At 45.7% G+C, this 27199-nt stretch overlaps 1 protein-coding gene across 2 annotated transcripts in view; it reads left to right on the top strand.

Moving 5' to 3' along the window:
* Window positions 1-26959, top strand: part of RBM42 (RNA binding motif protein 42) — a 369809-nt gene extending 342850 nt beyond the window's left edge. The window contains exons 10-11 of one of the 2 annotated variants that reach the window (XM_069604857.1): window positions 23948-24142; window positions 24340-26959. In XM_069604857.1, coding sequence (XP_069460958.1) covers window positions 23948-24142; window positions 24340-24452 — 308 coding nt within the window. In that variant the 3' untranslated portion in view covers window positions 24453-26959. The remainder of the gene's footprint in view (window positions 1-23947; window positions 24143-24339) is intronic. The other variant, XM_069604858.1, reaches the window with a different exon arrangement.
* Window positions 26960-27199: the final 240 nt, after the last annotated feature.

Below are 27199 nucleotides of genomic sequence, written 5' to 3'. Positions count from 1 at the left end.
TTGGAAGATGGGTAGAAAGGTTTTTGCACAATGTTTCAGAAGTCTTTGAAGAAAAAGATGAACCAATGTAGGGCCACAAGCTGTTAGACTTGTAAGTAGTAGAAGATGCAAGCAACTCTACAGCAAGAGGTAAGTTCTCTTAGACATTGTACAGTACCTTTGAATTGAAGAAAAGATGCAGCAGATGACTCCTGTTCCTCTGCAGGTCTCACTTTTCCTGGGCCTCAGTCGTGGGGACAAGAGGTAGGACGTCGGGGGATTCCTGCACTGCACTGGTAAAAACTCGAAACCGGCAAACTTCACTTTCTGTGGCTGTTCAGTGTTTCAGCGCCTCGCGTCTACCGCAAATAGCAACACTGTGGTTCCTGCATGTTGAGATGGACTTTCCTTTCTTCTGGGTTCCCAAACTCTGTTGAGGGGGCTCAGGCTCGGTCAGTCCGGCTTCCTGGGAGTCCGGAGGATATTCCTGGAGCTCTTGGCCAATTTAAAAGCAACGCACACAAACTGGTGTTCCTCTCCCTGGCTCTACGAATTCCAGCAGCAACTCTGTGGAAATTCAACCGGCTCCGAGATGGATGTCCAGATGTCTGTCTTTGGAGTCGATTGGTCCCACCAACTGAAGGAGAGAAGTCGTCCTTGCAGGGGCTTCTCTGTCGATGCAAACTTGGCGTTTCGGCACTGCAGCAGGGCTTCACCGGGCAAACCAACGGTCCAGGAGTTGCAGCAGGCGTCCTCTTCAAGTTCTTCTTCGGTTCCTTTGTCCAGTGGTCGACTCTGACTTCCAAGCCAAAAGACTCACCTTTTATACAGTTCTCTCCCTTTCATTCCAGCTTCAGCAGGGTGGCTGTCCTTGCCGGACAGTCAGCCATCCAATCATCACAGAGTGCATTTGGGTCTCCTAGGAGACTAAGCACAGGGAGTTACGGGCACCTCCCTCACTTCCTGCCTACCCCATTCACCCTGGAGCCAGAGGCAGGCTTCACTCGTGAATCCTGCCAAAGGCAAAAATGAACAAAGGGACTAAACCTGGTTTGGCGCGCAGAGTAAATGTCAAGAAGGACCTTTCCACAAAGAAATGGCAAAAAAAGAAGACGGGGGCCATTTTGATAAAAATGGCATCCTTGGGTGCTTTACTGCAGTTGCGAACGCAGCCCGCGGTAAATGCACACCACGGTAGTAAAAATGAAACCACTGCCACCAGCCTTTCAGTGAGGAAAGGGTAACCTAGAATTGTTACATGAGAAGCTAGACGAAGGGGATACTGGGTAACCCCTTCAGTGCAGTGTCACAGAGAAATACTTTAGATTTCTCATAAGGTTTAAATACCTTTTCCTGGGTGAATTACTGTTCCCAAGAAATAGTAAAGTGATACTGATTTTACTTACCTTTTCTCTTTGTAGGTCCAGCACACACCAACCTATGTGGGGTGCTGGGGGGTTACTTAGTAGCCCCTTTTCCTACCTACTCATGTAACATTTTTTATGTTACGCTCACCACTTTAAGTGGCTGGTGGCAGTGGTTTAATTTTCCTACCATTGTGCTTTTCTACCGCAGGCTGGATCCTCAGCTGCAGTATAGCACCCATGGGTGTCCATTTTGTCAAAATGGCCCTGGTCTTCTTTTTTCGCCGCTTTCTGGTTGTGAGGTCTTTGTTGGGTTTTACTCTGCTTGCCAAACCAGGTTTGAGCCCTTTGTTCGTTTTGCCTTAGGCGGGCTACAGTACTAAAACTCTCCTTTTGGCTCCGGTGTCTGGAAAGGCATGAAGTGAGTTAGGTTTCCGAAACTCTCCTGTCCTTTGTCATTAGGAATGCCTAAATGCACCCAGTCCTGATTGGCTGGCTGGCTGTCCTTGCAGGACAGCCAATCTGCAGTTTGAATGACAGCCTAGCCTGTGCATGAATGGGAGAAACCTGCTTAAAAGGCAAGGGTTTTGGGACTAGAGGCCGAGTCGATCACTGGGAAGAACACCCACCGAAGAAACCGTGAATGAAGCTTGCTACATCCTCCTGGACCTTTGAAATGCCCAGTGAAGCCCTGCTGCTGTGTTGAAACTCCTTTTTCTGATCGACAAGAGAAGCTCTAGAAGGGACGACTTCTTCCCTTGGGTTAGTGGAGACCAACTAACCCCAAGACAAACTCCACTGGACCACCTTCCCGACTGGCTGTACTTCTTTGCTGCTGCAGGAACCAAGTGCCAGGGGTTGAGAAATCTGTAGTTCAGTGCAACATCTGCAATCCGACCAGAAGCTTCAGGAGTGTCCTCATGACCCTCCAGAAGCAGGATGGCCATAGTTTGAGTCCCCACACGAGAGTGGAGGACTCAATGATTGAAGGAAGCCCAACCGGTGTCCAAGATCCGCAGTGATGCTGTTAACCGAGAGCTGAAACCGCAAAGTTCTGCTGATCTGAAAAGAACCCGGGCTGCCACCGACCTCCGAATTGCTGCTGCAGAAGTCCTCCAGTCGTCCTCCCTCATGTCCCCGCGACTGAGGCCCAGGAACCCAGGATCTGCACTACTGCAACCAGACAGAAGCCAGCTGGACCACTTTTCTTCTAACCAAAGTTACTGTTCAGACTTACGGTACTTACCTCAGTGTCTTTAGCTTTTCTCTTCTCAGTTGAGACTTGCAGTAGCTACCTTGCTAGAGTTGGTTTCAGCTCTACCCTTCACAAGTGCAACAGCTTGTGACCCTACAGTGATTTTTCTTCCCCAAACTCTTTAACTTTGTGCAAGACATTGTTATCTAAGAAGTGCCTGAGCTCCATAGACTGGGGTCCAATTGACTTCGGCTGTCCTGGCTCCCTGCAGACTTTTCTAGTCCATTTAACTTTGATATTTACTGTCCCTCAGAGGTAATAACTTGGATTTTAACTATTACTGCTGGGAAAGGTTTTGTCTAGACTTCACTGGAAGATTTAAATGCTCACATGCTCTGAGAACCTTTTTCCTTCGCTTAACCTTCCCTTTCTACCAACCCCAGAATCTACAACGTTGTACTAGTGATATATAAATGCCATTACTGTCCTAGTTAGTGAAGTCACCTCCGGGTGTAGGCATTGTGTAAAAAGCATCTCTAAGGAGTACTAGCTTTGTGTTGATTCTCAAAGTATTTTAAAGTATATTTGATTGTTACATACATTGCCCTTTTTAAAGAATGCTTATTTAAAAACTGCTGATAAATAATTATTTAGAACTACAAAACTTGAGTTAGTATTACTTGGCTACTTGTATGTGTGGATTTCATTGCTACAGCTCACAATTACCCCTCTTGAGATACACCTGGATGATCAGTCGCACTACCAACTTGTGTATTACAGGCCTATACCAAAAGGTGGGTTACCTAATACCAAGAGGACGAGTGTTGTTTGTTTGTGTAGTCTCCCACAGGGTTACTACATCAATTCTTGCCTAACACTGGTGGCAGGCGGTTTGATAGATTTATAGTGATTGCATTGATTATTTGTTGTACTTGTGCCCAACTAAAGCAGCCACAAGGCTAAGCGCCATCAAAAAGTGAAGCAATTGTAACATGCCAAATATGGATAACTTTAATGAGGCAGCCCTGATTGTCTTGACAGTAGATCAACTGAACAATATGGGTAAAACCAGGGGGTCTGAATCTGGAAGGAAGTAATGTGGAAGATAATGATGAGGATGCTAGTTTAGAGTCCAGCTTCAATCTGCAAGAAGAGTCAGAGGAGGTAGAAGAGTCTCAGGAAGAGAGACCCTCTCTGCCACAGCCTGCCCTTAACCCCAGTCATTTTCCATTGGGACCCCACAAGGTCAACATTTAAGCCCAGAATAGGTTTCTCTTGAAAGAATAAGATTAGAGTTGGAGTTCAAGAAACTAAATGCCCAAGCTGAAGCCAAACATCAAGAGGTGAAACTAGGAGAAAGAGAGATGCAACAAGAAATGGATATTAGAAGGATGTCCCTTGATTCTGCTTCCCTTTCAGGGTTCTCTAGGTCTGCTATTAACAAGAGGCCTCGCCTGCCCAAAGAGGCAGTGAGTATGTATGAACCTAATCTTAATTTATTGGATTGGCTGGGTACGTTTGAATACACCTATGGTCTTCAAGGAATCAGTGGGAATGATTTAATTCTTTGGGTCATGTCTAGGCTCCCCCTTAATGGCTGTGATGGAATTGGGTGCCATTGAGAGAAAGAATTATGAATCAGTAAAACTGGCATTAAAAGCCAGATTTTGGAAAACACCTTCCCAATGCCTTATGGGGTTTAGCACCCTTAAAATGACTGATGGTGCAACCTGGGTATGTTAAATTTTGAAGAACTTAGATGGTTGGGTTAAGGGGTACAGAGTGAACTCCTTTGAAGGAATGAGGAATTTTTTTTTTTTTGTTAGAATCTATTTTTGATGTCTGCTCTCCTGAGCTGAGACAGCACTTGGCTGACTCCAAAGAGATTGATCCCAAAATGCTAGCACAGGCTGCAGACGTGTGGGTAGCCAACAGGGCCACTCACAAGGAACATGGGGCAACTCCCATAAAGGAAGAGGGGGGGAAGCAGCACAAGGAAGAGGAAAAAGAGAATTCTAATTCCAACCATTTAAAAGAGGGCCCCAAACATAGCAAGGGTAAATTCCATGGGAAAACTGGTAGATCTAGTAAAACCTCTACTGCCAAACCAGCAGGAGGTGAACGGAACCCCCATTCCAGAGAACATTTGCAAAATATTTTGTGTGCGAGTCGGTAGATCATGTGAAAGGGGATCCCAGATGTAAGGGTAAAACTTCATGGGTCCATACTGCCTCCTTAGCCTTCATCCCTGAGTTCAAGCCAGTGTTTCTTTAGTGTCCCTGGATCTGTGGGAACAACACAATGTGGATGTGTACAACTCCATACCACAAACAAATATTATAAGGACAGTGTTCTTGAGTATGGTCAGGAGACCGCTGCCATCAGAGACACTGGGGCAAGAACTACAGTGGTAGATTAACGTTTTATCAAACCTGGGTATGTAGCTAAGGCACCCAAAGGTCCCACTAAACTTGCAGGAGGCCCTATCCAAATGGTTCCTATTCTGCCAGCTCTCATCCAGTGCAATAATATGACTGCTAGAATTCATGTTAGTGTACAGAATGAAGTATCGGGGAGAGTCCTGTCGGGAAATGATTTGAAAACTCTTGGAGTTGTATCTAGTCCCCCCAGTCTCCCCAGCAAAAAGAAGCAGGAGCAAACAAGATTGTCCAGAGAGGTCACCTTGAGAGACTCTCAATTTGGGGTTGAGGAGATTCCCAATACCTCCAGTCCACAGGAAGGCCACCCTTCTATTTTCAAAAAAAGAAAGAGACAAACGAGAAATCCAAGATCCCTGGAGAAAGAAAGGTCTCAAACCTAAACCTGTTCCCAGGACAAGGACATCCCCGAGAGGACTGTCCCAGGTCACCCCAGTGACCCTTTCCCCAGCAGAGGCTGAGGGGGAGGACCAACCCAACTCTGTAGAGGCAGCTACTGGTGACACAGAGCTGGACGAAAACCTTCCCTGCATTGGAGATCTGAATCCTAGAGACCATCCTGAGCTGCAGACTTTACTTGCGGAAGGTGGACCCTCTGGGGCAGACTTCAGCAGAGGACAAAGATAGTACCCCTCTTTAGAAGGTCTGCAGCAGCAGACGGCTTCCCAGCTGGAAGGGTAAGATTCAGCAAACTATAGGCTTTACTGGGAGGATGGCCTTCTCTACAGTGAACCAACTGAGTCTACCCAAGGGGACTACAGGAGACGGGCAGAGCCGCAGTAGGTGAGACAGAAGTTCTTTCAGTTGGCACATGATATCCCTCTGGCTGGCCACTTAAGTTTCAAGAGGACCAGAAAGAGGTTTTCTCTGTACTTCTACTGTCCCAAGATAGGGGCTGATGTAGAGAAAGTAAGAGCTGCCACACTTGTCAGACTTCTGGCAAGAGTGGGTTCAAGAATGTGGCACCTTTAGTGCCCTCCCTGTGGTGGCATCCCTTTTGAGAGGGAGTGGATTGACATTGTTGGTCCCCTAGACCCTTCAACTTCTTCAGGCAACCGATTTATATTGGTTGTGGTAGAACATTGTTAGGCAAGATTGTATGTAGTAACCCTGTTGGAGACTACACTAGACTTGTTCTCTTGGTAATAGGTAACCCACCTATTGGTATAGGTCTGTAATAAACAAGTTGGTAGGGTCACTGAGCAGCCAGACTTATCTCAAGACGGATGAATGTGAGCTGTAGAGATGCAACACTGAGATTCACAATTACAAGTTTCCAAATAACAATTATACTCAAGGTTTTCGAGTAAAATAATTATTTAACGGTTGCTTTTAAATAAGCCTTCTTTACAAAGGGAAATATGCAACAATAAAAATACACTTCATAACACTCCCTTAGATTTAAGATAAGCAAGTAGATGCCCTTTTGGGATGTCAAACACACACACACACACTTCTTACACCATGAGGTGACTTCAATTACTAGGACACTGTGGACATTGATATATCACTTTTTACACTTAATACAATTCTGAGGTTGTGGAAAAGGAAATGTTTAGGGAAGGTAAAAGGCTATCGGTTCTCGGAGCATGCAAGTACTATACAATCTCCCAATGACGTCGAGGTTAGGCCTTTCCCAGCAGTACAAGTTGAATTTATGCACCACCTATGAAGGACAGTTAAAACCAAAGTCAATGGGTCAGAAGAGTCTGCAGGGAGCCAGTACAGCCAAAGTCAAGGAGAGTCTAGGGAGCTGAGGCACTTCTTTAGATAGTACAAAAGTCTCGCACAATGTTAATAGAGAGTTTGTTGCAAAAGAATCACTGTTGGGCCAAAAGCTGTAAGGCTTGTGAAGGCCAGAGCTGGAATCCACTCTGCAAAAAGCAGCTACTGTAAGTCTCCAGTGAGAACAAGCAAGCTACAGACCAGAGTTAAGTACCCCTTTAGTCAAGACAGTACCTTAGGTTTGACGAGGAGAATCCAGCTGGCTTCTGTTATGGTTGCAGTCCTGCAGTTCCTGGGTTCCTGGTCCTAAGTTGTGGGGACAAGAGGGAGGGAGGACGTCTTCGTAGGTCGTCGACGGACATGGGCTCTCTTCAGATCAGCTGAAATTTGCGTTTTCAGCTACCTGTCAATAGCACCACTGTGGTTGTTGGACACTTAATGGGCTTCCCTTGCTTCTGGGGTTCAGTACTCTATTGAGTTGGCTCAGGCTTGGGTCGTCCTGCTTCGGGAGGGTTCTCAGGATCTTCCTGGAGCTCGGGTCCGGCATAAAGACTGTTTTGGGTTTCCTGACTCCCCCTCCCCCTGGCACTCGGTTCCAGCAGCAGCAAGGAAGTACAGCCAGCAGGGAGAGATTTTCCAGCAAAGTTCGTCTTGGGGTCAGTTGGTCACACCAACCCAAAGGAAGAGGAATTGTAGCTTCAGCACTGCATCAGGGCTTCACTGGGCAGATCAATGGTCCAGGAGGGTGCAGCAAGCTTCTCTTCCAGTTTCCTTCGTCAGATGTTTTGTCCAGTGGTCGACTCTGCCTTCTGTTCGAGACCTCGCCTTTTATGCAGGTTTCTCCCATTCATGCATAGCCTAGCTGTCACTCACACAGCAGTGTGGCTGTCTTGCAAGGACAGCCAGCCAATCAGTACTGGGTGCATTCAGGTAACCAAGGAGACTGAGGACAGGGAGTTGTGGGCACCTCCCTCGCTTCCTGCCCTGCCAGACACACTGGGGCCAGAAGCGGGTTTCAGCACTGAAGCCCACCAAAGGCAAAACAAACAAAAGGGTTAAACCTGGTTTGGCGCACAGAGTTAACCCCAAGAAAGACTTTACAAGCAAGAAATGGCAGGAAACAAAGAATTGGGCCATTTTGACAAAATGGGCACCCATGGGTGTAGTACTGCAGCTGACGATTCAGTCTGCGGTAAAAATGCACAATGGTAGGAAAATTAAACCACTGCCACCAGCCATTAAAAGTAGGGAGTGTAACACAAACATTTTTACATGAGTAAGTAGAAAAAGGGACTACTAAGTAACCCCCAGTACTTCCACATAAAATGGGGTTTACTGGATCTACATAGGAAAAACAGGTAAGTAAAGTCAATTTCACTTTGCTACTCTTGGGAACAGTAGTTCACCCAAGAGAAGGTATTTAAACCTTATGAGAAATCCAAAGGACTTCTCTGTGACACTGCACTGAAGGTGCTGTGTGTTACAATACAAAAGGTAGATGCCTATGAAGTTTGTCAGACTCCAAAACCAAAAGAAACCGAGTCCAAATCAGATTGAAAAAATACATGAGAGAGTGGAAAAAAAGGTCTCAACTCCAGGATACACATTTAAAAAGTCCAGCCCCTTTGAACTTCTTTCTGGTCATCCAGTCCTGATCAAGGAAGGGTTGGAGAGTGCTCCTTCCCTACAGCAAGTGAGAGTCACTGACTAGGTGCTAGGCCTCAGGAAGAGGATGGCACGCATGATGACAGAAACTTCATATAACCAGAAAGCAGGTCAGGCTCTGGTCAAACATTGGCATGAGCAGAAGGCCAACATGGTGGCGTTTACTCTAGACCAGCTTGACTTGATTATGGTGCCTACAGGGCAGAGGGCCTTGCAGGACAAATGGATTGGACCCTTCAAGATATTGGTAAACTTGGAGAGGTAAATTATTTAGTGGACTTTGGCTGCCAAACCCAAGGAGGCCCCTAGGGTCTCTCACACTAACCGTCTGAAGGCTTATGTTTCCAGACCAGAACTATGAGCTTTGCTTCTAGCATCTGATCAAGATGATGAGGATAGCAAGCCTCTCCCTGATCTCCTCATTTGACAACCCTCAGATTAGACAATTTAAGGAGTAAAACTCTCTTCAGATTTGACTCTGCAACAACAGGAGGAGTGCAAGGCTCTGTTGACTGTTTGCCTCCCTGTTTTCACTGACACCAGGCTTGGGGCCAGCATGATATTCTCACTGGTGACCGTCTCCGTGTCAAAAGCAGGAGTTAACAGAATGTCAGATCATGTAAGATCCCACATACAGGAAGAGGTCAAGAAGATGCTTGCGGTTATTGAACCATGTACAAGTCCATGAACTAGTCCAGTTGTACTAGTGCCAAATGCAGGAACCAAAGAGTTGAGATTCTGTGTGGACTATAGAGCTCTTAATGCAGTCACCACGACTCATTCCCATCCTTTACCCAGGACAGATGAGGTGGTGGAAACGTCTGACGAAGGAAACTGGAAGAGAACCTTCCTGCACCCTCCTGGACCATTGATCAGCCCAGTGAAGCCCTGATGCAGTGCTGAAGCTCCAATTCCAAATCAACTAGAGAAGCCCGGAAGTATTGCACCTTGTCTTTTGAAGATCGAAAGGGATCGTCGACATGGGCGTGCCTGTAACACTGTCCCTAACATGACGTGTAGTGTGCCCAAAATCCCTCACGCGTCAAGGTCCCTCATATTGGTTTTTTCCGCCCAGCTAGCTGGTCGCCTTATGCGGAGCTCCTACTAATTGCAAAATTGTTAATTTCCCGACCTCTGGTCGTTTGATTATTCGTCCCCTCTTCGACGACTGTCTCCTTACCGCTGACGAAGACAGCAAAGAATAGCCTTCGACGGCTGGTGCGCCGGTCGGCGCTGCCGACAGCGTGCCCGGGCCTTCTGGCCAGCCTATACAGTAGGAAGAGTGGGGTTTGGGGTCTCTTCTTTTCAGGAATGTCTTTCCTTCTCCCCTCTCTTTGCCCTTTTGGCCTTGCTGTCGCTTTCACACACTTGAGCTATGGACAGGACACATTTAAATTTTGCCTTTCCTGCAGGGGAAAATATCCCTGGAAAGACAAGCACCAGCAGTGCAATAAGTGTCTTTCCCCCCCTCAATCACGAGAAGCGTTTTTGTAAATAGTGCCACCTCCTGCATCCTAAGATGGTCAAGGGCGTCGGTGGGCGGTCTATGCCATGTCGCAGGCCGAGGGTAGCTCCCCCGCCGCCGCCGCAGAGAGTGATGAGCTAAGCCATGGCTCCGATCCGGCCACCATTGACCTCACTTCGGAGTGCTTGCGTTCCCCGACGTCCATCCCCAGCTCGACCAGGCATGACGATAGTCTTGCTATGGGGAAGGTACACCCCGGCGACGCACACGATTCCCGTAAAACTAAACACGCAACCCCCGGTACCGCCTCGGCAGATCCGTCGAAGCGGACCAAAGCACCAATGGGTACGTCAAGTTCCTTGAAGATACCCGCCGATTCCCGTAATCTGCAGCCCTCCCTGCAACTTCATAAGCGGCATACGTCCAGGCAGTCTGAGTATGTGCGCCAGACCAGAAACCCACAAGGCCATTGAGATGCCTCCCCAGGAGCACGACGACGCTTAAAGCTCCGGTTGCATCAAAATCTATATCGCAACAGTTTAAAAAGCCTAAACCCCTCCTGGTAATGCAGAAAATCAGGAAAGTCTCGCTAACATCGTTTCAGGGGCCAGTAAACAAAAGGACAAGTCTAAATACACGTCGAAAGACACGTCTGAACGCCCGGAAGGGCGGTGGATTATTCAGAAAGCCCCCAGTCCTTATCTAAGACCCTCCTTGATAAATCTCGGCATTCTAGGCTAGGGGATCCCCTGGAGGAGTCCTTTCCCCCTCTGGACCCATCTGGCTCTTCTCCCTTGACCAGAGAGAAATTTGAAGGGTGTATGGACAGGTTGGCTAGATTTGTGGACTTCTCCGAGAGGTTCACCGCTAAAAGACCTAAGGAGGACGACCTTTATCCTGCAGTGACCAAATTTCAGAGGACGTTCTGCCCTCTTCACGAGGAGGTTTTTGACCTTAGAGATCGGGAAGTGCCCCTTGATCCTTACTTGCAGGAGGATGATCCCTTTGTGGGTACCACTGATTGGAGGGATGACCAGCAGGGGGATGACCCACCCTGGCTGTCACCCACCCATACCCCGGACGCGGCCTGCTTCACGAATATTCAAAAGGCACTCCTGGATAAAATCTCCTTGCTGCAAGCGAAAATAAACGCTAAAAAGAATAACCTATCTGACTTCATCTTGCACACCCCATCTTTCAACCTCCCAGCCACCACCTCGCGCCCCCAATAACCTTTCAGTTTCTCTCCGCTATCCATTGAGGAAGTGAAAAATATCTCAAAGCTTAAACCTTCAAATTGCCAAGGCGACACCTGCCCTGCACCAATCATTAAGGAAGCTGCGCATGACCTTGCGCCTTTCATCACCACGTTCATTAACGCCTCATTCAGATCCGGCATCGTCCCTGACAACCTAAAGGATGCCTGGGTCATCCCTTTAATCAAAAAACCCACCCTTGACCCAATCAACCCTGCCAACTACCGTCCCATCACCACGGTACCTTACCTACTAAAATCCTGGACCGTGCAGCATACCTACAAATTCAGGCATATCTTGAATCAAACCAACTACTGGGTCTCCGTCAATCGGGCTTTCGTCAGAAACATGGCACAGAAACCGCTCTTCTAGATTTAAAAACCCAAATTGAGGACCTAAAACATAAGGGCAAGATGGCACTCCTCCTTCTGCTCGATCTTTCAGCGGCGTTCGACTTGGTCGATCACAAAATCCTCTGACACCACCTCAAAACGGCTGCGCATTTCTCTGACTCAGCATCATCCTGGATCAGCTCATTTTTAGCAAACAGGACCATGAGTGTCTTCTCTCCACTAGCAGCTGCAGATCCTGCCCATGTTCCATGCGGAGTCCCTCAAGGATCTTGTGTATCTCCCACATTATACAATGTGTTTACCAAGCCTCTCTTTGACATACTTGACTATCTGGGTGTCTCGTACACCAACTATGCCGACGACACCCAGATACTCATCCCTATCTCTGGGGACTTTGCTCTTGACACTAAGGCTCTCAATGACATCTACTCCATCATCCAGGCCTGGATGGCTCATCATGGGCTCTGCCTTAATGATGAGAAAACTGAGTTACTTATCCTCGGCTCACACACCAGACTGGCCAAACTAAATCCAGCGTACAAAGCATTCAACATAGATGGTAACCTCATCAACGTGTCGAACACAGCAAAAACCATGGGCATCTATCTGGACGCTACTCTCTCCCTATCTAGACAAACCAACGCAGTAGCGTCGGCATCGGCATATACCTGCAAACTTATCACAGCCTGCAGACCCTTCCTGAACTCAGACAACTGCATAATCCTAGCCAGAACATTAATATTGACTAAAATAGACTACTGCAATGCCCTCTACCTGGGGACTAGTCAAAAAACATTGACAAGCTACAAGTTGCTTAAAATAACGCCATAAGGGCGGCCTTCAACATCCCCGGACGATCTCACATCTCAGACATCAGACGCAGCCTCCACTGGCTCTCTTTTGGACAGCGAATCTCCCTCAAAACCGTAGCCTTAACCTACAAGGCTCAGAACAACCAGGCACCAGCTTACCTGACCAGCCGCTTCAAGCAGCATGTCTCAAGCAGACCGCTGAGATCAGCCTACATTAACACTCTCACCATACCCAGATTTAAGCTTCAGTCTGCTGGAGGCTCAAGTTTCCCAGTTCTCGCATCTAAACTCTGGACCACTACCCCTGCCACACTCAGAGCAGAAGCTATGTTCATCTCCTTCAAAAACAAAAACAAACTCTGGCTCTACAAGCTTGATGAGCCCACAACACCCTCTACATAGGCAATGAACACTAATTAGTTGACCTTAACCATGTTCAGCCTTGCGCACCTTCGCATCTCTTTCCTGCTTCAGCGTCATTCCTGGTATCCTGCACTATTATGCACCATATCTGTTGAGCATTGCTATGCCTTTGTATTACCATGACTAAGACTGTCACTGTTGTAACTTACTCTGCCTGCTTGTAACCACCTTTTTGTAACCACGCGCCCAGAAGCCCTAGGGCCAGGCTGTGCGCTAGAAATAATACAAATACCCTGATACCATATGTAGGGACCCTCCCTCCTCTGCGTCAGGCTTCACCAGTAGATGACCAGATGGATTTTAATGCCATTCTGAAGAAGGCAGCAGAACACTTCCAAATAGCCACGCAAGAGGCCAAATAGCCACGCAAGAGGCAGTGTTAGATTCAGACTTCGTGGAAGACATATTAAAGGAGAATCCTCCTGCCAGCCAGGCTATCTCTTTACTCAATTCCATCAAAAGGTGCATCACGCCTTCCTTGTTAACGTCCTCTCAGACTAGGGCTCTGAACCCTCAATAGATTTTTTTTTCGCCCCTCGCCCTCTGTCCACCTATATATTAGGGCTCATGACATCACAGATTCTCTTGTGATTACGAACACAAGAAAAAGCGCAGGGGCCCCTTGTCCACGGGTGAGGCTCTGCCGGACAAAGAATGTAAAAAGTTGTATGCTCTTGGTAAAAGTCACTACTGCGGCAGCATATTCATACTCGCATAGCCAACAACTCCACGCTGTTAGCCAGCTATTCGGATTTCCATGGAACCTGCTGCAGGAGGGCCTATAAGCGGCCCCTTTACCATTGCGTTCTCGTCTGCTTTCAATTGTTTCAGAGGGTAAGCAGGTAAACCACAACATCCTCGAACACTTTGGATGCTGCAGAGACGGCAGGGAGAACCTTGGTCCAGGGTACCCTTTTAAAATGCCACTCCTGGTTGAAGAACTCTGGTTTCAAACCAGAGACACAGGCATCGTTGATCAACAAACCTGTGGAAGACTCACATTTATTTGGCAAGGCCGTTGATGAGGCACTGGAAACGGGCAAAACGGAACACAAGACTTTAAAGACTTTGGATCAGATTACTCAAAGACCCTTTCAACAGAGCAGGGGGGTAGGTTCTCGCTGCTCCTTTCGCGGCCAGTCCTGATCCCGTTCCCCACACAACCAGTATGGCTCAGGCAACAATTGGTCCCCAGGAAAGGTGTCTGCCTCCACAAACCCTTATCCACTCAGAGGACAACGCCGTGGGAAGGGAAGGGGTCGCACTTCCACCTCCAGAGGCTCATCGGCATCCGGTCAGAAATTACTCTCAAGTCCGGGTTCCCTCCCATGCCTTCCCGGTCGGGGGACATATAACATCATTCCTGCACGCATGGGAGGGGATTACGACAGACCAGTGGGTGCTCAAGACCGCCGCCCACGGTTATTGCATCGAGTTAAGCCGACCACCTCGATACAGACCTCCAAGATCCAGGCGCCTAACACCGGAACACCTGAAGATCCTGCTGCAAGAGGTCGCGATCCTGCAGGAAAAGGGCACAATCAAAGTCGTCCCCGTTTTACAGGTAAACAAGGGTATTTATTCAGTGTACATCCTTGTACCCAAAAAGGATTTCACCATGCGCCCTGCGCTAGACTTGCGCCCAGCGAACAAATTTGTCAAACCACAAGTTTCGAATGGTAACATTGCATGCGGTAATTCCTCTACTGACGCATGGCAACGTTGAACATGAAAGATGCATACTTCCATATTTCAATGTTGCCAGCACACAGTTCAGGGTCCTTCCCTTCAACATTGCCTCAGCCCCAAGGGTATTTACAAAGTTACTGGCAGTTGCAGGAGCACACCTGCGCAGGCAATCCATCCCAGTTTATCCTTACCTCGACCACTGGCTCATAACAGGGGACTCCTACGGAACATGCCTGTCAAACACTCAAAAGAAGATGGACCTCTTATTCAGTCTGTGATTCTCCCTAAACGAGGTGAAATCCAGCCTAGACCCTAGCCAAGTCAAGCAGTTTCTGGGGGCTCTAATTCAGACAGAAGACGGCCTTGTCTTACTCTCCGAGAGGGTTCAAAACCTGCTGTTTCAGATCCCTTAGTATGTAGCCAGTCGGGAGGTGACGGTACGCAAGGCCATGTGACTGTTAGGGATTATGGCATCCTGCATTTACTTGGTTCCTTACGCACGTTTGCACATGCGCCCCATGCAAGAGTGGCTCAACAGCCAGTGGTGTCAGGCCAGTGGACAATGGGACGTTCTAGTGGTTGTTTCGGCAGCCCTAATTCTCTCTCTGCAGTGGTGGTTGAGGGAAAACCTCTTGAAGGGGAAAACCTTCACCGCCCCCGCAGTACAAGCCACTCTCACGACAGACGCATCTCAAGGGGTCGGGGGGGCCTCACCTCCTTCAACAGACGGCGCACAGCGTTTGGTCCCCAGCAGTAGCATCCAACCACATAAACCTGTTGGAGCTGTTAGCGGTATTCAAAGCACTGAAGGCCTTTCAGAGACAGTTGCAGGGAAAGACAAAACTGATCCTCACAGACAGCACAACAGCCATGTACTACCTGAACAAGCAAGGGAGGGGGCACTCACTCTCCAGGGCTGTCCAAACTGTCACAGAACATTTGGAAATGGGCTCTCAAACACAAGATGTTTCTATTGTCGCAACACGTTCCAGGGGAACTCAATCTTCTGGCAGATGTGCTCAGCAGAGACTTCCCGTTGCCCTTTGAGTACGAATGGCGACTACACAAAGACATTGTCTCCAACGTTTTCGCAGAATGGGGCTTCCCAGAGATCGATTTGATTGCAACTCTGAAGAACTCACAATGCCCTGGTTACGCCTCCAGGTACCCTCGGAATCGGTCCAAGGGGGAACGGTCTCTGGATAACATGGTCAAGGAAATTTGTTTACGCTCCCCCGTCTACCCTCCCCCCCACTCCCCTACTTAACAGGATTGTGCGCAAGATGCCCCAGAACCAATCACCATGATATTGGTGGCTCCAATGTTGGCACGACAACCCTAGGTCTCCCATGTGATGAATATGTCTCTCCTCCAATGAAACTGCCTTGCCTATTCAACATGCTATCTCAGGACAAGGGGGAAACACTTCATCCATGCCCGCAGACTCTTAGCGGCCTGGCTCCAGAGGTCATAGAGTTCGGGCATCTCCAACTTCCTCAGAAATGCATGGATATACTTAGGAAAGCAAGAAAGCTTAACACCAGACATTGCTACTCCAATACGTGGAAATGCTTCGTCATCTGGTGCAATTCCAAGAGCATCAATCCCATTGACTGCTCCCCTACTCGTATTGTGTTATACCTGACTCACTTATCACGTCTGGTTTTTAATTCCCTGAAGGTTCACTTAGCTGCACTCTCAGCCTACACCACGTCCCAAGAGAAGGTGTTGTGGTGGAAGATCCCAGTTATTAAAGCTTTCATGGAATGGGTTAAGAGAATTCATCCCCCCATTTCTAACCCGGCTCCCGGATGGGACGTAAATGTGGTATTAACCAGACTTATGGGTATCCTTTTGAGCATATGCAAAGGTAAGTTTCAAAGCTATTACTTACAAGACCGTCTTCCTAGTGGCAGTCAGTTCGATAAGGAGAGTCGGTGAACTGCAGGCCCTTTCAATTCTAGACCCTTTTGTTACAATTCAGAGATAAGGTGGTTCCGCGGACTCACCCTCGGTTGCGCCCAAATTTATTTCTAAGTTCCATATCAACCAGTCAATAGAACTGCCAACTTCCTTCCAGAACCCCACTAACGTGGCAGAAAGAAGCCTGCACACACTGGATTTGCGCCGGGCAGTCATTTACTACCTGGAAAGAACTAAACCACTAAGGAAGACAAACCAGTTTTTCGTTTCAGTGGCAGCTGGTAGAGAAGGGGATGCTGTCTCTAAATCAGCTATCTCAAGGTGGATTGTCAATTGCATCACACTCTGCTACACTCTTGCCAAGAGAGATCTGCCCTTCAAGCCTAGAGCACATGCTATTCGGGGCAATGGGGCTTCCTTAGCATTCATTGCAAATGTTCCTCTCAAGTCCATTTACAAAGCAACAACCTGGAGTTCTTTACACACCTTTACAAAACACTATTGCCTAGATACTCACTCTAGGTCTGATTCTCAGGTGGGATAAGCAGTACTAAGACATCTTTTCACTACTGTTCCTTCTCACATCCTACCTCCAACTCCGGGTACTGCTCGCTAGTCTATGCACAGCATGTGATTCTAAACAGATTCACAAGCATCAGAAGACATGCATTACTTACCGTAATAGCATTTCTGATGATTGCATCTGCTTGGATTCACATGCACCCACCCTTCCTCCCCACTCGGATGGAAGGAACATATACATCTTACTACTTCTTCTCTCTCTGTACTCACTCATGATAGTCATAAGGCTCCCTAATGGCCGAAAAAATACAATCGGTGGGACCTCGACGCGTGAGGGATTTTGGGTACACTACACGTTGCGTTAGCGATAGTGTTACAGGCACGCCCAGGTCGGCGTCCCCTTTCGATCCTCAAAAGACAAGATGCAATACGTCGGACTATATGCACAGCACGTGAATCTAAGCAGATACAATCATCAGAAATGCTATTACAGTAAGTAATGCATGTCATTTAAATGCCAATACTGTCCTAGTAATTGAAGTCACCTCAGGGTGTAGGAAGTGTGTATGAAGCATCTCTGACATATATTTACTTGCTTATCTTGATTCTGAAAAAGTGTTATGAAGTGTATTTTTATTGTTGCACATTGCCCTTTTTAAAGAATACTGATTTAAAACTGACCGTTAAATAAATAATTATTTTACTAGAAAACCTTCAGTGTACGTGCTATTTGGATACTTGTATTTATGGATTTCGATGCTACAGCTCACATTTACCCCTCTTGAGAACTGACTGCTCAGTCACTAACAAATTGTGTAGTACCGACCTATACCAATAGGTGTGTTATCTAATACCAAGAGGAATAGACTTGTGTTGTCTCCCACAGGGTTACTGCATACAGTCTTGCCTAACAGGGACTGAAGACCGAGTTGACCACTAGAAGAACCCAACGAAGAAACTGTGAACAAAGCTTGCTGCATCCTCCTGGACCTTTGAATTGCCCGGTGAAGCCCTGCTGAAACTCCTTTTTCTGATCGTCAAGAGAAGCTCCAGAAGGGACGTCTTCTTCCCTTGGGTTAGTGGGACCAACTAACCCTGAGAAGAGCTCCACTGGACCACCTTCCCCGACTGACTGTACTTGACTGCTGCAAGAACCGAGTGCCAAGGGTCGAGAAATCCGTAGTAGAGTGCAACGTCTGCAATCCTGCCAGAAGCTCCAGAAGTCTCCCCAGGACCCTCCAGAAGCAGGACGACCAGAACTGTAGTCCCCTCGCCAGAGGGCAGTACTCAAGGGCTGAAGGAAGCCCAACCGGTGTCCAAGATCCGCGGTTGTGCTGTTTACCGAGCGCTGAAACTGTGATGCGCTCCTGATCCGAAAAGAGCCCGTAGCTGGTGCTGACCTCCGAATTGCTGCTGCAGGAGTCTTCCAGATATCCTCCCTCTTGTCCCCGCGACTGAGGCCCAGGAACCCAGATCTGCATCACTGCAACCCGACAGAAGCCAGCTGGACCAATCTTCTTTTAACCAAAGGTACTGTTTCGACTTGGGGTTCTTACCTCAATGTCTTTAGCTTTGCTCTTCTCAGTTGAGACTTGCAGTATCTACCTTGCTAGAGTTGATTTCATTTCTACCCTTCACAAGTGTAACAGCTTGTGACCCTACAGTGATTTTTCTTCAACAAACTCTCTAACTTTGTGCTAGAATGCTATCTAAAAAATGGCACAGCTCCATAGATTGTGCTTCTATTGAGTTTGGCTGTCCTGGATCCCTGCAAACACTTCTAGTCTATTTGACTTTGATATTTACTGTCCCTCAGAGGTGATTGTTAGGCAGAATTTGTATGCAGTACCCTCTGGGAACACTACACACTACACACAACTATGACTACAGGTGTAAGCAAACCCACCTTTGGTATAAGTCTGTACTACAGAGTTTTGGTAGCGGGGCTGAGCAGCCAGGCTTATCTCAAGAGGGGAATGTGAGCAGTAATGATGTTACACAGAGGTCTACAATCACAGGTGTTCAAATAAGCTCTTACACTCAAGGTTTTTGATAAATACTTATTCATTTGTCAGTTATAAAACATTCATATGAAGGAGGCAATTCTATAACACACACATATACTTCAATACTATTTCAGAATACTTTTGAAGAGGAGTAAAAGGCAAAGATTATTAGAACATGAAAGGTTACAATTATTCTTAGACAGTGCAAATACTTGGAGTTCAACGGAAGAGTCAATTCAATTCAATAGACTAGGCCAAAGTCAATGGGCTAAAGTCTGGTAAGTAAACGGTAAAGTCTCTGCACTGGTTCTCAGAAGTAAAAAGAAGAATCATGTGTTGCGTCACAAGCTGATTAGGCCTGCAAGTTGCAAAAGTTTCAAGTACTTTCACTGCAAGAGGTAAGTACTCTGTCTCGTTTCACAGTACCTTACAATGAAGAAAAAGATGCAGCTGATGACTTCTGTTCCTGCAGATCTTGCTGTTCCTGTGCCTCAGTCTTGGGGACAAAAGGGAGGACCTTGGGGGACTCTTGCACTGCACTGGTCAAAAAGCTCGAACTGGCAATCTTCAATTCCGGTGGCTGTAAGTAACGCACACAAACTGGTGTCCCTCTCCCCGGTCCTACGGTTTCCTGCAGCAGTTCTGAGGAAATTCAACCAGCTCCGAGATGGGAATACAGGTGGCTTACTTTGGAGTTGATTGGTCCCACCAACTCAAAGGGAGAAGTCGTCCTTGGCAGGGCTTCTCTGTTGATGCGAACTTGGCGATTCAGACCTGCAGGGAGGGCTTAACCTGGCAGACCAACGGTCCAGGAGTTGCAGCCGTCCTCTTCAAGCTCTTCTTCAGTTCCTTTGTTCCAGTGGTCGACTCTGCCTTCCAAGCCAAGAGACTCGCCTTTTATTCAGTTCTCTCCCATTCATTCCAGCCTAGCTATCACTCACCCAGCAGGGTGGCTATCCTTGCCGGACAGTCAGCCAGCCAATCACCACAGAGTGCATTTTGGTCTCCTAGGAGACTACACTTAGGGAGTTTCGGGCACCTCCCTTATTTCCTGCTAACCCCAGACACTCGGGCACCAGAGACGGTCTTCACTCCTGAAGTCTGCCAAAGGCGAATGAACAAAGAGACTAAACCTGGTTTGGCACGCAGAGAGAAACTCTAGAAGGACCTTTCCACAAAGAAATGGTGAAAAAAGAAGACGGGACCTGTTTTAACAAAGGAGGCTCAGACACCATCTTGAAAAACATGGCTCCCGCGATTTAACGTTACCGGAGCTACGAATAGTTTGCGGTCTGAAAAAATCATGGTAGTTCGTTGTAAAACCACTGCCACCAGCCATTCTGAGAGGAAAGCATAGCATTTGATTGCTACATGTGTATCTAGACACAGGGGATACTAAGTAACACCTCCAGCACTCTATTGTAAGATAGGGTGTGCTGGGTCTAGGAATTTAAAAGACTAGTAAAGTCGATTTCACTTTACTTACTCTGGGAAACAGTAGTTCATCTCTTGCGAAAGCCTGAAAGGCTTCCCTGTGTCACTGGACTGAGAGTGCTGTGTGACACAATTGAAAAAGAGGATGCCTATGGAGTTGGTTAGACTGTTCCATGTGATAATTTTGCTGCAAAAATATCGCCATATTTTTGTGGTGAAATTCACAATGGACCCTGCGGGGGACACACCCGCAACCCCCGCTCCCACATAATATCCCCAATAAAAATATCTCCTATGGCGAACCAAACAGCCATATTTACGGCCATATTTTTGTTGGGGATATTATTACCTGATACCGGTTCTAACGAGAGACTTCATAACGAGAGAAAACACATATCAAAATACATGAGAGAGTGGGAAAAGGGTCACACTCTCTCCAGGTAAAAAAATCAAGTCCTTAAAATCCAGCAAAGTTGCTGCGGTTCTCTAAGGTGAAGGGAATTGGCACATTTTTGAGAATTCTCTCCAACAGTGATAACTTGGTTTTTAACTATTATTGCTGGGAAAGGTTTTTGTCTAGACTTCATTGGAAGATTTGCGTGCTCACCCTTTTCCTTTCCTTTCTACCAATCCCTGAATCTACACAGTGTACTCGTGATATTTAAATGCCATTACTGTCCTAGTTAGTGAAGTCCCCTCAGGGTGTACGAAATGTGTAAAAGGATTTCTAAAGAGTATCTACTAGCTTTGTGGTGATTCTGAAAAAGTATTCTAAAGTATATTTGATTGTTACATTCATTGGCCTTTTTAAAGAATGCTTATTTAAAAACTTCTGTTAAATAAATACTTATTCATAACTACAAACCTTGTGCAAGTGTTACTTAGCTACTTGTATTTGTGGATTTCTTTGCTACAGCTCACAATTACCCCTCTTGAGATAAGCCTGGCTGCGCAGTCACGCTACCAACTTGTGTAGTGGTACAGGCCTATACCAAAAGGTGGGTTACCTAATACCAAGAGGACAAGTGTTGTGTAGTCTCCCACAGGGTTACTACATCAATTCATGCGTAACAATCTGGTTCTTAGAAACAAGACCTAAGAAAAATACTCATGATTCGCCACATTGTGGATCTAGAACCAAATCACCTGTAGGCTAAACATTACTTGGCTGTGATGTGCAGAAGAAGATAGATGGACCAGAGTAGGAGAGGCAAAGTGAATCACTTTTTCAACAGTGGGTAGAAGAACAGTGGGCTGCCAGTGATGACTGTTAGGTATTTTTATAATACTGTAGGTATTATATGAGAGTCCAGCCTTGGTCTTGAGCAAGGGCTTTTCACACTTGGCCATACCAGGTTCTTTCAAACTAGCATAGACTGAGCAGTAAGGCAGATTTGGAATATCAAAGTACAGTTAACAACACACAGAGCTAGTCAAGTGATAGAATGTTTATATTCCTGTGTAGTGTTCTATTTATTAGGCCCAAACACAAATGCAAGTAAAATCTTAAGGAAAATATACAATGCAGCACACAACTCTATACGTAGAAATCTAAACAGTTGGTAATCTCAAAGGGAGACTACTAAACATTTATTTTACAATTAGCAGTAATTAACAATTTACTTGGGCAAAAGCAATAATGTGCAATTAAAGTCGGAGGAAGAAAATGGTTAAAGCACATATCCCTGCTGTATAATTATAAGGGCAGCACCAATACTTGAGCAGTTGTTCCCTAACCAGGTAAGTAAAACCTGTATCCCAATTGGTAAGCAAAATGTACTTTGAAAGCCCACTTTTGAAGGATTTTGGCAGAATAGAAGTGGTGTTGTATCTTTGGTATATTAGAGAGAGTTTAGAAACACGAAGATGAGTTGATAGTTTGATCGGCTTTCAATGTAGATCCCAGTGATGCTTGCTGAAGGCAAGATAATTAAGTAATTGGGAAGAAAGGAAACATGAGGGGGAACAAATGCAGTGTTAGCAGAAAAAGTTACAGCAATGATTTTAGTTTGAGTTAAGCATAAGGTGGCTCCGGGACATACATTGATAAATGGCAGTGAGCTAGGCACTTTAGATTTAAAGTGAGGGATTACATTGAAAGCAAACAAATATTTGGATGTGATCCTTGAACAGTTAGTAATGGCATTTGAATGAGTTTATAATTAAGAATCTTCCAATCTTGCGGGGTTTAAATCTATCAACTCCAAGTGCCCTGCAACTACATTCACCCGCTGTTGTTGCGCGTCACGTGCGTGTGAAAGAAATCGGAGGACTAATTCCCCACCTCCGTTGTATGTATGAAGATATTGACTTTCACACAATAACTGCACCACAGATATGTTCAGGGATTTATCTGATTAATGTAATCATGTCTTTCAACTCCCCTGGGAGAGCCCTTTTGATAACCCGTGTTTCGGCACATTTTGTGCCTTTTTCAAATCTGGGCAAATTTGGTTACAAAATCATGCATAGCTTTATAAACAAACACAATTCAACATATCCATATGTGTGTTATAGGTCATACCAAAAAAGAAAAATAACGAAACAATAAATAGCAAAATAATAATAAAAACTATTGGACATAATCATATCACAGAGAAGAGGGAGTGGTGAAGGGGAGAATGGTTGAAGTAAATTGAGAAAATCACATCAAACAGAGAGAAATGACAAAAGCGTAGAGTTAGACAAGTTCTTATTCCACTTATTCATTTAAACTTATAAGTCCTATGGTTGTTGATAGTATTTAACTAATTTCTTCAGGTTTATAGCGTAACTGATGAGCCTTTTACCATATATTTAATGCACTACCTCCCATTTCATATTTCCAATGATTAAGGGCTATCCATTCGTGCACCTATTCCCTAATTTCCCTCTTAGAAATCAGCATAAATGAGACTGTTTTACCATATATTTTTGTTTTTTGTTTTTGTTCCAGCCTTTAGTAGCAAGAAAGGTCCCGGGTTCAATCCCACCTACAATACATTATGTCTTGTTTAATATAGTCCCATGTTAACATGGTTTCTCATCTCCATGGCAGCTGTGCTAGTTTCAGAAATGCATGACCCCATTGAAGGCAATAAGGCATGCTATCATTTCTTGCAATATAGCATAGTAACCTCGTCTATACTTGGAATATTGTATAAATGCTAGTCTTTGTAGGATTCGTCATAGGCAAGTCCATTGAATTATAATAAGAAAGGTGGTGTCCAGCAAGAAGAGGTTGAAAGGCAGGACCTACATCCTAATCCTAATTCTGTGAGAAAGTCTTCTCTTTGGAACATGAAAAATAGGGGGACAGACTGCTGTTTTACATTGTGATCATGGGTTAAACCCTTTTCTTCGATTCAACCTGTTCTGGGGGACCCTGTGTTGAGCTGGGCCTCCCCTCTAAGCATAGTTGTGTAAGAGTAGAAGCTCGCCCGAATGCTGATTTTGTCTGACATTTAATCTTTGCTGCTTTTCATGGCATCAGTACTGGTTCTATTGGATGTGTGTGTGTGTGTTGTGTGCAAATTAGCCTGTTTTTAAGGGGGTTCAAGGGTAGGGAGGGTCCTAGTCTAGGACTGTGGTACAGGTTGTTATTGGGTATGAGAATCATGTTTGTACAAAAATGCTTGGATGTGTTATGTTACTCTGATATGGTCCCATTTGTCTTCTTTGATATATACATTTGCAATAAGCACCATCTTCTTCCCCAGATGACTTCCGGATCTTCTGTGGTGACCTTGGAAATGAGGTTAATGATGATATCTTGGCTCGGGCGTTCAGCCGCTATCCATCTTACTTGAAGGCCAAAGTGATCCGGGACAAACGGACAGGAAAGACGAAAGGCTATGGTTTTGTCAGCTTTAAAGACCCCAACGACTACGTGAGAGCTATGAGAGAGATGAACGGTGAGCATGTGGGGCTGAAAAATGGGAATCCCAATGTGTACTGTGCTTCTCTTGTCATAAATGCACTGTGGGGATAGAAGGAATAGAGGAGGTGTGAGCACGGCAATGTGATGAGTGGGAGGGTGTTTTGCATCTGGGTCTGAAAGTACAGCCTACACAACTTGCCCAATGCTGATAATCACCCTGTCTCTCTGCAGGCAAATACGTTGGCTCCCGGCCAATCAAGCTGAGGAAGAGCATGTGGAAAGACCGCAACATTGATGTTGTGCGTAAAAAACAGAAGGAAAAGAAGAAGCTTGGACTCAGATAGTTCTCTGTAAGCGTGCATGTGTGAGGATGTGCTCTGGTCTGAGCACAAAGTGGACATGTCTCTGCTCACAATGCCGCTAAGAACATCCCACTGACTCTGCCAATAGTTGGTTTTGCAATAAGAGGAACTGAGTGTTTATTGGTGCACAGACCGAGTTGGAGCCCCAATTTGTGTGGCATACTTTGACAGGCCTCAATTATACATGGAAGTTTGTGCCGCCTGGCTGATTTATACATATACAAAAGTGTGTTGTGGTGTGCTTGTAAATGTCACAGATTAGGGAGTGATTTCATAGCAATTGATGTATTAGAGTACATGTTAATATCAACTCTGGTTCCTTGTGTGATTTTGTGTATTAAGTGTTTGTTTGTGGTGCCACTTGGTTGAATGTGAATGGATTTGAAAATGTTCTCAGGCAAGGCTTTCCAACAAGGATGTGTGATTGGACTTGTCTGTTCAAAATGGGTTCATGGCATGCACTGTTTGAGATTTGTACAAGTGTGTGTGTGTGTATGTATGAACTGTGTGTCTGTGAGCTGCTTCTCATGTGCAAATGCTTCAACAATGTGCAATTGTCCGCTGAGCTCTTCATATACCTGGATTTGTGTGTACCAGTGCACTATGTATTCTGAAAATTGTAAAAACGCAGTCATCCATGGATTTATGAGCATTTATCCTGGGTCATAGTATCACCCTTTGTGTGTATTTCCACGCCTCAAGTTTGTGTTTCTAAAAGTAGGTTTATGGGCCTGTCTGCCACAACTTGGGGGAGGAAGTTGGAAGACCAAAGGGCGGAATAAAGTATATGTACATAGACCATCTGTTCATCGTGACGTAGGTTTGCTTTGTTTATGCTGATTTGCTTGTATAATTCTGTATTGTTTATGTATGTGTCCTTCGGAGTTGAAGTACACTCATTGATTGCTATACGTATGTGTTTGTGTGTGCTCATCCAGACATATGAATGTTAGCGCTGTCTTATACAGGGCATGCTCCCAGCTAGGCGGCTGATCTTCCCCAACCCAGTCTCCTTTCTGTGCTTACAACCTGAACTTGGCTCTTTTGTGAATCTTAGTGCTGTGCTTTCCATTCTGCAGTCCCATTTTACTCTCCCTTTGTGATACTTTTCCCAGAGAGCAGTACATTGTCACAGATTTTAGATCATCAAGGCTCTGTACTTTCCAATCCTGGCACCCAGCTTTGTTCCCTTTATGACTCAATCCACTGACAGCTGATTATACGGTTGCTTCATATCGCTCATCTGTTAAATCTTCGCAGTGTGCTTCACAGTCTCTTGTCTTTTCCTACTTATCCCATGTGCTGAAAACATTCATATCGAATGTCCATGAATGTTGGAGGGAGAAAAAACGAAAGTAATTTGAACGAAACTTAATTTTGGTTTTCTCTCCCCTGAACATTTCTGGTAACCCGCCCCTGCGCCCTTACTTACCTTTTGGTAGCACACTTCGCTGTGTGCCGCTGACTCTATTCCTCTGTGCTGCCGGTTCCTTTCACTTCAAAACTTTATTTTGACTTAGCGGGGGACACCCCCGCAACCCCCAAAGTCATTGTAACGAACAAATGTGCGGGGGGCACCCCAGCTCCCATTGTTCGCTACAATGGTACCGAGTGGTAGATGTGATCGAAGTTTTCGGCTGTACGTTAAATTTCAAACAAATCTTTTTCCCGTCGATTATACAGATTCCTTCATCTCTGTAGGTTTTAGTTTCAGGAATGTCTAGTTGGTGATCCTTTCAACCCAATTACCCCAATATTCCCTCCTTTTATGCTTTGTTGCCACATCCACAGAACAAGACTGCCTTCCTCTGGTATTTGACTACTACTTCCCAGGAAGACTGGCATCTGGATGGGACAGAGTTTTTCTTGCACAACTTTCAAACTGTCTTTATGCTTTCTTTAAGGGCTCAAGGGTTGTTGCACATGAACTTATTTGACAAGACCAAGTATTTCACAATTACTTTAGACTTCACACTTGAACTACTCTTGGGAAAATCAGTATCCTTAGTTCAATACAAATTTTACCAGGGGGCGAGGGGGAGCATGTAAACCCCAGAACTCCACTTCTGTACACCCATCACTGGTGTACCTCTAATCAAAAGAAGCAGGTGATGTGATCGATCTTGGTGGAAAGCGATGATGCATCACAGTAGATTTTTATTGGTGAGAATTGTTTCCTAAAGTGGAGGCTGTAGATGTCCAGACCGTATTTGCCATAGTTTGAAGAAAAGAAAGTGCAGGATTCTGTCTGTGTGTAATTGATTGTATGTGAAATTCATAGCTGCACAAAGCTTGCAACAGTTCACTCTTGGCTGATGTAGTCATTGATGCCTTGTAACATAAAATAATCATCCACTAAATTCTCTTGTGTATATACTGTTTTACAATCTGTTATGCAACAACTTTCTTCATAGGGTGGACTTCGGGACAATGGGGCATTTTTAGTGCTCTTGTTTGTTCTGCTGTTTGTAAATAAATTATTTTTCCCATATCTGTGTAGTATCTAATTTGTTCACTTTCAGTTTACTTAAATTCACAGCCAGGTATGAAGACTGCACCCTGCTCATGCTCCAGTACATGCTATCACAGACATATCAATTGGTTCCTTGTACCGCTCTTGCCCTTTACTTATCTAATTGTTGTTGATGTTGTGTGGGCTTACATTGCTCACTCTGCCTCATCCCTAAATTCACCAAGTACTCAACAATTGGAACCTCTACCTTGGAATC

This window comes from Ambystoma mexicanum, chromosome 1p (assembly GCF_040938575.1).
Source record: "Ambystoma mexicanum isolate Mex_15411 chromosome 1p, UKY_AmexF1_1, whole genome shotgun sequence".
In the NCBI taxonomy this organism is placed as follows: Eukaryota; Metazoa; Chordata; class Amphibia; order Caudata; family Ambystomatidae; genus Ambystoma; species Ambystoma mexicanum.
This window is presented reverse-complemented; position numbering and strand designations above follow the sequence as displayed.